The following is a 12,897-nucleotide window of genomic DNA, read 5'->3' as shown; positions in this document are numbered from 1 at the left end:
AACGCATGTGCCGTCCGTGGACATATCCCAGTGTGCATTGCTCCAAAGTACGCCGCAAGGACGTATTGGTTTCGACGTGAACGTAAATTACGTCCAGCCCCATTCACGGACAACTTACGCAAACGACGTAAAATGTTCTAATTTCAACGCGGGAACCATGGCCATACTTAACATTGGCTAGGCCAGCTATTTGTTTCGACTAACTTTACGCCGGAAAAAGCCTTACATAAACGACATAAACGACGGGCGCACGTACGTTTCTGAATCGGTGTATCTAGCTCATTTGCATATTCTACGCCGAACTCAACGGAAGCGCCACCTAGCGGCCAGTGTAAATATGCACCCTAAGATACGACGGCGTAGGAGACTTACGCCGCTCGTATCTTAGCCTAATTTAAGCATATCTGGTTTCCAGACTACGCTTAAATTTTACGACGGCGTAGATTCCGAGTTACGACGGCGTATCTACTGATACGCCGGCGTAAACGTCTCTGAATCTAGCTAATAGTGTTGTCACAAGAAAAGGGAAGACTGAGCAGGAGCTCGCACACATCAGAGGGGGATCAGATGGGCCAGCCAAGATAGATAGGGATCTGTCACTTCTGGAAGTGGTCACTCTTTAGACAACCAGACAAGTGGATTTATTTTAAGAAAGAGATCTCTTAATTTTTTCGTGTTTCCTTTAAAAGGCCATACAGGTGTAATAGAGCAACACAGCTGATAAATAACACTGACAAAGTTTTACTGGACTGCCGTGGCTTACAACATCAGATGTGGTAATAGTGCAGAAAAAATGAGTGCAACTTAAAGTATGGTGCAACCTTCAGCTTCTCATGCTCCAGGCGAAGGGTGGTGTTCTCCATGGTCTGTTGGTGGAGTCTATCCAGGAGAGAGTCCCGCTCAGATCGGGTCTTGTCTTCACTGTTCTGACTTTCCTCCAGCAGCTTGGACACTCGGCTGGTAAAGACATACATAGGGAATATTTATACAGCAGTGGTACACACATACATATATATTTACACACACACACACACACACACACACGGGTTGGACAAAAATGTGGACACTATACATAATTTGCAGGGGTGAGAGTGATGACATGTTTTGTGTTCAAAACGGGTGTGAAGCCTGACTTTTGTCATTCACGGTGTGCGCTGCTAGTAATACGGAGGAGTTTCAGAGGGCAAATTGTTGGTGCCCTCTTAGCTGGTGCCTCTGTGATTGAAGTTGCTAATTTATTTGCAGTGTCGTGAGTTACAGTATCAAAGGTTATGATGGCATATACTGTTTCCATGAAAAAGTCATCTGATAAGCATAAGCGCGGTCGACCTAGTCAGCTGACAGAGATTAGATCCTAATTTGAGGGTGATTGATATCCATAAATAATGCAAGACCAGTGGTGGCTGGTGCTCCATTTTTTTGGGGGGGTGTCAAACAGACCACCTGACCCCCTTCCCATCCAGGTCGCAGAGAACTTCGGCAGCGACCCCCTGCGTCTCCTCCGTGGCTTCCCCATTGCTTCTGCTCCCGGCCAACATGATCGATTCTCCTCTCGGCCAATCGGATCTTGAGACCCACTTCCTGATTGGCCAGGAGGAGAAGCAAAAAGATAATAGCGAATATTAATTCATTAATATTAATTCATAAATTCGCCTCAGGCTCTAATCATGTGCTTAAAAAAAAAAAATGTAAACCATGTGTTCGGCCCTGCATGTAGATTAGGGGGCGGTGCCCCTGCACACCTAATGGAGCGGCCGCCACTGTGCATGACTCCTATTGAACAAATTTTTTGTTTATAGAACACTATTATAGCTATTGTCATTTTCCAAGGGCTGTCCTCATATATCACTCAGTTTTAGCCATTTCCCAGCCACAGGAGCAGTATTATTAGTGATAACAACTGCTGTATTACTGGTATTGAAGTCATGCTTATAAAGGCAATTTTAGGGTACCTGCACACTGGTACAGATGTTTGAACATCAGTATTCCTGGCCAAAATTTCTTGCGTTTATTTTGTTCATATGCGCATACGCAATTGAAATCAATTCTAGCTCTTAGAAAGGAACTTTAAATTGTTACTTAACCCAGGAGCCTGCATTCACTATATGTGGTTTCCCACAGTACACAGAACATGGAAATTCAATTATTTTAGTAACTATAAACTAAACACCTTTACTCATCAGCGGTATATAGCAGTCTTGTGACTTCTATCAGTATCCAGCCGAGCACTGGTTAAAGGCTGTAGGAGGAGTTTTCATTCTCCTCTGACTGTCCTATGAGGCTGCAGCACCCCTGACCCTCTGTCTGGACAGTGCCGATTGGCCCTGTGCTGATCACATGCACCCGCCCAAGGAAAAAAAAAAACTCTATCTCTATACACACACCAAACTGAGAATGTGCAGAGTGACTCCAAAGGCTCTGTCTTATCAGGAGATGGATGAAGGGACGGATCATAGAAGACAGGATCAAACAGCCTTTTTACACAATGCAGAGGATTAACCATTTAGGTTCCACAGTAAGTATAACAAGCATGCTATACTGCATATAAAGACTGGTTTTACTGTTGTGGCTTTAGTAACACTTTAATCTCTTTAAATTAATGTTTTATGTGCATACATCCAACTTACTCATTCAGCATGGTGACCTCACTCTCCAACTGGCTCTTATCTTTCGTTAGCATGTTGTAACGGCTCTTCAAGGATTCCATGCTGGACAAGGCAGCAGAAAGTTCCGTATTCTGTCATAATATAAGAATTTGTATTTTATTTTAGATAAACTCTGGGAATTATCTGCACAAAGGGCTTTCCTGAAAACAAAACAGGAAGTGAGAGGAAATCTGTCCAAAGCAAGGGGAACCCCCTCTTGGTCAGTTACAGTAATGAACTGGTTTTACATTTTATGTTTATCAACTTTATACAGTTAAAAAAGAACAGGTGTTGGAAAATGTACCATTTAAGCTGGCCATAGATGTTTCGAATCTCAGCTGGTTTAGCAGGGATCGGCCAAGCTTCAAAGCATCTATGGGCAGGCTGGTTGTACCCAAATTGATCCATCAACTGTGATTGACAGCAGCTATAGCGCCCGTCTGTGTTGATGGGGAAAATTAATGCTTTTCTTTCCTGAAATCTGTGGTTGCAGGAAAGAAAATTGCATCATCTAAGGGACAATAAGGGAGCCAGGGCTTCTGTGTAATATTATATTCCTACACTCCTATTAGGCCTGCCTTTAGATAGAGCATACCCTACATCAGGGGTAGGCAACCTTGGCCCTCCAGCTGTTTTGAAACTACAAGTCCCATGAGACATTGCAAGACCTGGACAATCACTGGCATGACTCCTAGAGGTAGAGGCATGATGGGATTTGTAGTTTCACAATAGCAGGAGGAGGGCTGAGGTTGCCTACCCCTGCCCTACATGCTAGATGGGAGATTGCAAAAACATTTTAATGTTTTTTTTTTTTTTAAATATTAGATTTCTCATGATTTTCTGTCTCTGACAATGGTCACCAAGACAAAGAAAAGATTGAATTTACATACCATATTTGCCGGTGTATAAGGCGACTGGGCGTATAAGACGACCCCCTAATTTTCCAGCTAAAATTTTGGTTTTGGGATATATTCGCCGTATAAGACGACCCCCTTCCTACTAGTCTGGCTGGAAGCTGAGGGAACAACCGCTGACAGGAACAGGCTTTATCCAGCTTTTTTTCAAATATCACTGTGCCCATTACATGCCTCACTGTGCCATTCCATGCCTCACTGTGCCATTGCATACCTCGACAATCCCATACCTTATCCCTGTATGCAGAGTCAGTCAGACTGCGGGCATCCATTATTCAAAAGCCGCTCCTCCTCGTGCTGTTCCGTGATAGGTGGAACACTCAGATTCCCAGCAGCGCCTGCGTTTGGTGTTCCGCCTATCACGGATATCCTCTCGATAGGCAGAACACCGAACAGAGGCTCTGCTGGGAAACTGAGTGTTCCGCCTATCACGGAACAGCACAAGGTGGAGGCGCGGCTTTTGAATAATGGATGCTCGAAGTCTGACTGAGACAGGTACCGGCGTATAAGACGACCCCCCGAGTTTTGAGGCAAGTTTTTAAGCACAAAAGGTCGTCTTATACGCTGGAAAATACGGTGTTTGTTTATCTTGTGCCGTCTGTGTCCTGTTTTGACCCAAAGATTCAATGGGATGTAAAAGGAAATCTCACTTCCCCCGGAAGTGAAGTAATGCGCAACTCCGCCTGACGCGTGTTTCGTAATGACGCCTCAGAAGACGTCATTACGAATCGTGCGTCAGGCGGAGTTGCGCATTACGTCACTTGCAAGGAAGCGCAAGGTGGAACGCAGCTGGAGCGCACGCTGCAAACCACCGCTACAGGCGCTTACTGTTTACCCGGCTAAGCTACAGTGTTGCATGAGCCTAGCTCGAGTGAACCTGAGCTCTTTTACCTTTGTTTTTATATACATTTTTTTCATTTTGTTTTAAGCCGTTTACTCTGTACAGTGCAGTTCTCTTTGACAGCCCTTGGTTGCAATAAATATATTTTTTATCACAAGTACTACACTATGGGAGTATTTTTTTCTCCTCTGAGGGATCATTGAAATCTGTGGGACTGGAAGGACGCTAAACTGGACAGCTGAAGATCTGCCAAGGAAAGGTCTGGAGCAGTGTACACCTGAGAAGTCTGTTCTACATGCCTTTTACCCCTGGTGGGGAGCTACATCTGGTGAGTGGGGACCCTTGTGGGAGAGCACCGGGATCACCGTGAATATACTGTTTGTATAGGAGCACCTTCTCCACTGCAAGAACCTTTATTCCAAGTCCTGTCGTTTGGATCTAATAGAATTGTCTCAGAGACTACTGCTATTTTCTCCTACTGTTTTCTTTTATGACCCTCCTATATGGACTAGTGCCTGAACCTTCTGGACTACTTACATTGCATTTCAGGCTGCTTTTTTTACCTCTACTATATATATATATATATATATATATATATATATATATATATATATATATATATATATATATATATATATATATATATATATATATATATATATATATATATTATTTTTTTTGGGGGTGTTTTTGGTTTCTTATGGTACTCACGTATGCTAGCTATTACCTTTAGGTATCGTACTGACCCTGAAGGAGAAAGAGGGGTGGTAGGTCACATTTGGTTGGGGCCACCACTCACACCTGATTAAGGTCCACCTTGGGTCTTTTGATCACATTGTTGTTTTCTAGTATTATAAATATATGGTTTATATGGGAATGTTTTTATACACAATGGTATCTCACATATAGAGTTTATAGTATTGCTTACACCACTTATTTCTCAATTAAGAGTTAAAACTTTTTACTTTACTACTCTACACCTTCACACCTAGTAAGGTTAGGAGGCAGGGCACAGGCAGCGCCACTATCCCCATTCTTACATACACTTTTACTCAGGGCTTTTTTTCAGGGGGAACTTGGGGGAACTCAGTTCCACCACCTTTGGCTCAGACCCTTTGGTGCCTGCTCACCACAATCACTTGTAAACACAGAAGTCTGGTTTCTGTGTTTACAAGTGACAGCTCTGCACTCTGTATGTAACCCCCCTGAACTCTGTGCTCTGTATGTAATGCAATCCTGGTATTTAATGCCCCTTTAAGACCCTTCTACTGTTTGTGAAATCTGAACGGCTCATGGTTGAGTTCCTGCACCTATTTTCTGAGAAAAAAGGCTCTGCTTTACTCCACCAACTCCTTTTGGGGTTGGTTTTAGGGGGGACAGCAGCCAGCCTACACGTTCCTAAGCGCAGGGTTTTATACATATTTTAACATTGTAATATTACCACAGAGTCTAGCCAATAACCAAAGCTTGCCATGTCAAAACACTTTAAATCTGTACTCGCTTTTAAGTAAATATGCATTTTGATAACCACCCACTGAGACGGCAGGTATGGTGGAATAGCTTGAAGTTTGTAAGCCCTGTATTTTATTAAACTGTTTTCGTTTTTCAGGTTATTCGTCATGATCGAAATTCATTATTTCGAATAAATTGGTAAAAAATCCAAAATTACAAAATCTGAAAGAACGAAAATCCGAAATAATAACTAATTATTAAATTATAGGTATTGGAATTTACTTTAAAATTTGGCCGTTAGTGACCGTAAAAAATACGAATTTATCTGAAATTTAGAATTATCCGAAGTACTGAATGCTGTATCTAAACGAATGGAACATAATAAATTAATAACATTAACAAAAAAAAAATTATTATTTATTATTATTAATAATTTATTACATTCCATTCATTTAGATGCGGCATTCGTTATTTCGGATCTTGCTATGAGCGATGTTAACCATTGTTTCTCGAACCCCTATTATATGGATCTATGGATCACCTTCTCCATAAGCTGTTTGTTGAGTAGTTGCACTTTCTCCTCACTTCTTTCTGCGCGATGTTTCTGGACACGAACGGATCTCTTCAGAGCTTCCTTCTCTGGCTCCGCTCGCTGCCTGAGATCATCTAACTGAGCAGTCATTAATTTCATTTCCTCTTTGTGCCGAGCTTCGTTGTGCTCCATATTCTGAACGGACAGATAAATGAATACATGTTTATTAAAAACATAATTTGCCATTGATTAAAAAGACAAATCTTGATTGGTCGCCATTGCTAAGTTTTGCATTTTTTTAATTTATTTTTTATACATTAGCCCCTGCTAGTGTACCTCAGCATCATATTCTCTGCTCCAAAACCACCTTATGGAAAATGACACTGCCTTGCTATGGAAATGTGAACAGGTCAATGTGCACCTTTTGCATAGTTTATGGAATTGATTTTTGCATCACTTGGAGATAAGCCCAACCCACAGACCCAAATCGCACCCACATCATTTTAACCACTTCAATACAGGGCACTTGTACACTTTCCTGCCCAGACCATTTTTCATCTTTCAGCACATTTTCAATGACAATTGCACGGTTATGCGACGCTGTACCCCAACGAAATTGTTATAATTTTTTTCCCACAAATAGAGCTTTCTTTTGGTGGTATTGGATCACCACTGGGGTTTTTATTTTTTGTGCTACAAATAGAAAAAGACCGAAAAATTTTAAGAAAAAAAAAAGGATTTTTGTACTCACCGTAAAATCCATTTCTCTGAGTTCATAGACGGACACAGCCTTCATTGACCTTAGGGTTATGCTTCTTCCTACCAGGAGATTTAGGCATAATTCTACAGCACTTAAGGTGTTAAAAACTTTCCTTCATGCCGCTCCTCCCAGGGGGCGTGGCTCCCCCAGGCATAACCCACACCCTGCTTTAGCAGCCTCAGTTCGTAACAAGCAGTACAAACAAAGGAGGGGTGGGTGCTGTGTCCGTCTATGAACTCAGAGAAATGGATTTTACGGTGAGTACAAAAATCCTTTTTTCTCTTTCGTTCATAGACGGACACAGCCTTCATTGACCTTAGGGACGTCCCCAAGCAGTGTCAAAAAATTCGAGGGGTGGGAAAAATAACACAGCAAAAACAGGTTACACCCCAAACAAAAACCGGAGTTAAGGAGGAATGGAGGAACTCCAACCTTAAACTGCCGCCTGTAACACCTGCGGCCGAAGGAGGCATCAGAAGATGCACTCACATCCACCATATAAAACTTTGAAAAAGCGTGGACCGACGACCAGGTCGCAGCCTTACACACCTGTAACACAGAGGCTTGGTGTCGGAAAGCCCAAGAGGCCCCGATCGCCCTGGTCGAATGCGCCATGACCCAAAAGGGGGGCGCCCGCCCTTCAGGGCATAGGCCTGAAGCACAATCCGTCGGATCCACCTGGAAATGGTGGCCGACGAGACTGCCAGGCCCTTACTGGGACCGGACACAGACACGAACAGCGAGTCCAACTTCCGGAACGGAGCTGTCGCCGACAAGTAAACTCGAAGGGCCCGAACCACATCCAAAGAATGTAAAGTGGCCTCCTTCGGGTTCTTCGGCTGAGGACATAAGGATGGAAGAACAATGTCCACATCCAAGTGAAAAGCCGAAACGACCTTAGGGAGAAAAAACGGCTGCGGCCGCAGCACCACCTCATCCTTACGGTTGACCAAGCAGGGAGCCTTGCAAGACAAGGCCGCCAGAACAGACAGACACCCGTCTGATCGAGGTAATTGCTACCAGAAATAAAATCACCTTTTGTGACAATAAACAAAAAACCTCCCGAATGTCCTCAAAGGGAGCATCCCGAAGCACTGAAAGGACTAAATTCAAGTCCCATGGGGGTAATGGAGGGCGCACCGGAGGGGCCACCTGCCAGACCCCCTGACCCAACGCATGCACCCAGGAGTGCGATGCCAAGGGTCGCTGCAAGTAAAAACAGCCAGAGCAGAAATCTGGCTCCTAACCGTACGTAAGGCGAGAGCCTGAACCACTCCCTGCTGCAAGACAGCAGAATCCTGTACACAATGCATGTACGAGAGTGCCAGTTCATCTCCCCACACACAGAGAAGTAGGCCTTCCATGCATGAGGAAAAAACCTACGTGAGGTAGACTTCCGTGCAGGCAGCACGGTAGAGACCACCGAGCCCAATAGGCATCGGTCCTTAAGCCCCTGGCTCTCAACAGCCACGCCGCTAAGGCCGGTGGCTGTGAAACAGGGTGGAAGATCGGACCCTGTAACAGAAAATCAATTCCCAGGGGAAGACGCTAGGGGGCGTCTGCCAGCAGACGCACCTGGTCCGCGTACCAGAAGCGACGCGGCCAATCTGGGGCAATCAGGACCGATAGAATCCCTACAGCTTCTACTCTGCGCAGCAGGCGAGGAAGAAGCTTCCGAGGAGGGAAGGTGTAAAGTAGGCGACAGCGACCCCAAGGAGCCACCAACGCGCCTGACACGTCCGCCCACGGGTCCTTAAACCTGGCCACGAACCGTGGCACCTACCGATAGAGACGGGACGCTAGAAGGTCCACGTCCAGAGTGCCCCACTTTCGGCACAGACCCCGAAACACCTGCGGGTGGAGAGACCACTCTCCTTGGCCCAGTGCAGTGCGACTTAGGTAGTCGGCTAGCCAATTCCGTATTCCCGGAATGTACCCGGCCGATAGAGCCGGAACGGACCCTTCGGCCCACCGAAAGGATGCGCGCGACCCCCGTCGCTGCAACAGAACTCCGTGTGCCTCCCTGATGATCAACCTACGCCACGGACGTGGTGTTATCGGACAGGATCCTGACCGGTCGGCCCTGTAGATCCAGGGACCACCTGGTAAGGCAAAGCTTGATTGCTCGGAGCTCCAGAACGTTGATCATTAGGCAGGACTCCACCTAAGTCCAGTGCCCCTGGGCTGACTGGGTGCCCCAAGCGCCCCTCCCCAACCGGAGAGGCTGGCATCCGTCGTGACCACTGTCCAGTGGCCTGCAGAAAAATGACTTTCCGGCACGAAGCACCGGAAACGCCAGCCACCACCCAGGGGAGACATGATCAGATGACTCAACTGAATCTGGTAATCCAGAGATGACGGAAGCTAGTCCCATCGTGACAGCAGTTCCCTCCGTAGTACCCTGGCGTGGAATTGGGCATACGGAACCGCCTCGAAAGAGGCTACCAACTGACCCAGAACCTTCCTGCAGAATCGCAGAGATGACCGCTTCTGGGTCGGCAACTGCTGCACAGCAGATAGCAGAGTCTGAAGTTTTTCCGCTAGGAGAAAAACACTCCTGCCCCGGAGGAATCCAGGACCAGTCCCAGGTATCCCTGAGACGGAATCAACCCTGATTTCAGGACAATCCAGAAACCAGCCGAACACTCGGAGAGCCTGACACGTGATACACGGCTCCACCAATGCAGAGCTCGAAGAAGCTCGTAGGAGAATGTCGTACAGACATCCCATGATAACAAACCCCCGCTGTCACAGCCGGGCCAGTATCGGTACGAGCACCTTGGTGAAAACCCGCCAAATGGGAAGGACACCATTGAAAATGGTCCCCCCCGACCGCAAAGCACAGAATCTCCGGTAGTTTGAGGATATGCAGGTACACGTTCATGACATCCAAGGATGCCAGAAAATTGACAAAACAAAACGAGGGACTTGAGGCCCAGGATCGACCGGGCCCCATCCTCCGTGGGGACACAAACAGAATGTAAAACCCTGAGACCGTTCCAACGAGGGAACTGGCACAATCACTCCCCTGACCAGAAGATCCTGGACAGCCCCTGACGGAGTCAACCGGAGGAGGCCAGAAGCCGGAGGGAAAAAACCTGTTTGGCAGACAAGAGAGAAACTCAATCTTGTACCCCAAGGAAAACACTTCGCAATACGAAGCCAGTCTCCCACCCGAGACACGGGCGGGAGCAGACCTTCAGGCGGAAGCAGGTATGTCCGCAGACTTGTTAGGCATGCGGTATCCGGTGCGCTGCTACCCCGCAGCGGGGATTCAAGCACCATGTAGACCTACCCCCACCGCACAGGGCGAGCGAAAAAACGCTCAGAGCTAGGCAAGGAGGGTCCTTGCACAGGGCGAGGTCCCTAGCCCTTCCCAGACTGTGGGAACAGCATGCGCTTACCACCCGTGGCATCCTCAATGATGCCAGTCAGGGAAGACCCAAAAGGACCGTTCACCCTTAACGGCCATCACCAAGGCCACCTTAGAGGTCCTTCTTCCAGCTCCTGCAGCAGGAGCTTCGCCCTTTTAGTCGGGGCCTGACCAGGGCCCCGGCCAGAGCCGGCCTCACCGCCGAACCCACCACCGTGAATAGGGAGCGGGCCACGGCCTCCACTCTCCTATCAGCGGGATCCTGAAATGCAGGAGCCCCTTCCACAGGCAACGTGGTGGCCATGCGCAGTCTGGACACAGGGGGATCCACTGGCGGAGGAGAGATCTACTTTTTTTTTTTTTTTTTTTTTTTTTTTTTTTAAGCCCCCCTCAAGGGGGTAACGGGTTGCAAAGTTTTTTGACAAACTTTTTGCGGTGCATCCCATTCCTTGTATAACATATAGTCCAAATAAGGAACACAGGGAAACCCTTTAGCGGTGCTGGTACTGACACGGAGGTGTCTCCGCCACATCCTCAATTTTTAGAGTCGCACGCACCGCAGAAACAAGAGCTCCAACAAATCCTTGCCAGCAACTGACTGCAGCAGAGTCATCCTCACTATCCATAAGGGTTAAAACCCGCAGCCTCTGACATAACAGAACCAGAAAAAAACAGCGATTCTGTGTCATCCCCAGAAGCAAGCTTCAGGGAGGGGGCGCTTTTTTACCCCCCATCCGGGCACTAGCTGCTTCAAACCTGGCAAGAAACCCAGGACAGCCAACATAACAGATGGGGGAGGGCGTTAAGGGTTAACTCAGGCATAGCTTGAGTTCCATAGTGTCAGCGCTGAGTCACCCACCCTGCAAGGCAGGACAAAAAAAACCCCACTGGTCACCTCCTTGCTGCTATTGCAGAGCATGGGGGCCCCCGGTATTCACCACCCCCACCCAGCTGCAGAGGGAGCTGAAAAACCTCAGGTGTGCTCTGATGTGCTGTCTGTGATGCGTCTTCACCTCATGGAAGATTCACAGCGTTTCACAGCACTAAAAACTGGTAAAAGAGACCAGAGGCTGTGATGAGTCATCTCAGGGAAGAATCACATCGTTACCAAGGAGATTTCCAAGATGGCCACCATCTGAGGTAAAAATTACCTCATAGAACACAGCAGCGCTGGCTGTGCTTTTGTCTGTCACCTCAGAAAAGAATCACAGCGTTACCAAGGAGATTTCCAAGATGGCCACCATCTGAGGTAAAAATTACCTCATAGAACACAGCAGCACTGGCTGTGCTTTTGTCTGTCACCTCAGAAAAGAATCACAGCGTTACCAAGGAGATTTCCAAGATGGCCACCATCTGAGGTAAAAATTACCTCATAGAACACAGCAGCGCTGGCTGTGCTTTTGTCTGTCACCTCAGAAAAGAATCACAGCGTTACCAAGGAGATTTCCAAGACGGCCGCTGTCTGAGGTAAAAATTACCTCATAGAACACAGCAGCACACAGCAGCACCCCCCAGAGTAACAACACAGTCCCCCAACAACACACAGGCTCCGGTGGTAACAAAGAAAACCCAGGAGGCCCCCTTCACAGCCACTACCCAGTCAGGGGAAGGAGGGAGAGGAAGGGGAGAGAGGAAAGCAGGGCGGACCCTCAGTCGACCTCCCCAGGGAAACCACCAACCAGACCACTTACCTGAGTAAGGGGCCACTACTTACCTGTCCTGCGACTACCCGGCTGGAGGTATCCCAGACAGAACCAACGTCCGTAAACGGCATGGCTGTCGGCCAGACACACTGTGACAAAGCCATAGAGACCGGTCATATGTGTGCCCTAGAACCGAAGTTCCCCGGCCGCCCCTGGAGCAACGGGGCCTGTCGTGGACGTCCCAAAGCTGAGCTGAGGGCCGGCACACGCTCGAAGGCCGAACATGGGGGGACTACAAGAGTCGAGGACCCAGCCTGTCACCCAGTCGGCTGTTGATAGAAGAATCGCAGGATTCAAAAATGCAGGAACAAAATAATAAAAAAAGCGAGAAAAATCGGCAGAAAAAAACTCCAGAGTCCAGGAACTCCAGAGAGAGCCTTTACCTCCTGTCGTTAGGCAGAAAACAAACTGAGGCTGCTAAAGCAGGGTGTGGGTTATGCCTGGGGGAGCCACGCCCCCTGGGAGGAGCGGCATGAAGGAACGTTTTTAACACCTTAAGTGCTGTAGAATTCTGCCTAAATCTCCTGGTAGGAAGAAGCATAACCCTAAGGTCAATGAAGGCTGTGTCCGTCTATGAACGAAAGAGAAAAAACGTTTTTTTGTTTTTGTTACAATACTTTGTAAATAAGTAATTTTTCTCCACTGATGAGGCAGTACTAATTGGAACTGCATAATCA

General features: G+C 47.3%; 1 protein-coding gene across 3 annotated transcripts in view; it reads right to left on the bottom strand.

Annotated features, from left to right (window-relative positions):
* The window catches only part of ODF2 (outer dense fiber of sperm tails 2), a 71,876-nt gene that overhangs the window by 28,853 nt on the left and 30,126 nt on the right, over positions 1-12,897 (bottom strand). For all 3 annotated transcript variants that reach the window (XM_040324741.1, XM_040324739.1, XM_040324740.1), the window contains exons 11-13: positions 6,394-6,579; positions 2,628-2,737; positions 822-957 (exon numbers count right to left, since the gene is read on the bottom strand). In XM_040324741.1, coding sequence (XP_040180675.1) covers positions 822-957; positions 2,628-2,737; positions 6,394-6,579 — 432 coding nt within the window. The remainder of the gene's footprint in view (positions 1-821; positions 958-2,627; positions 2,738-6,393; positions 6,580-12,897) is intronic.

Source organism: Rana temporaria, chromosome 9 (assembly GCF_905171775.1).
Source record: "Rana temporaria chromosome 9, aRanTem1.1, whole genome shotgun sequence".
Classification (NCBI taxonomy): domain Eukaryota; kingdom Metazoa; phylum Chordata; class Amphibia; order Anura; family Ranidae; genus Rana; species Rana temporaria.
The sequence above is the reverse complement of the archived record's forward strand: the minus strand, read 5'-3'. Positions and strand labels throughout refer to the sequence as shown.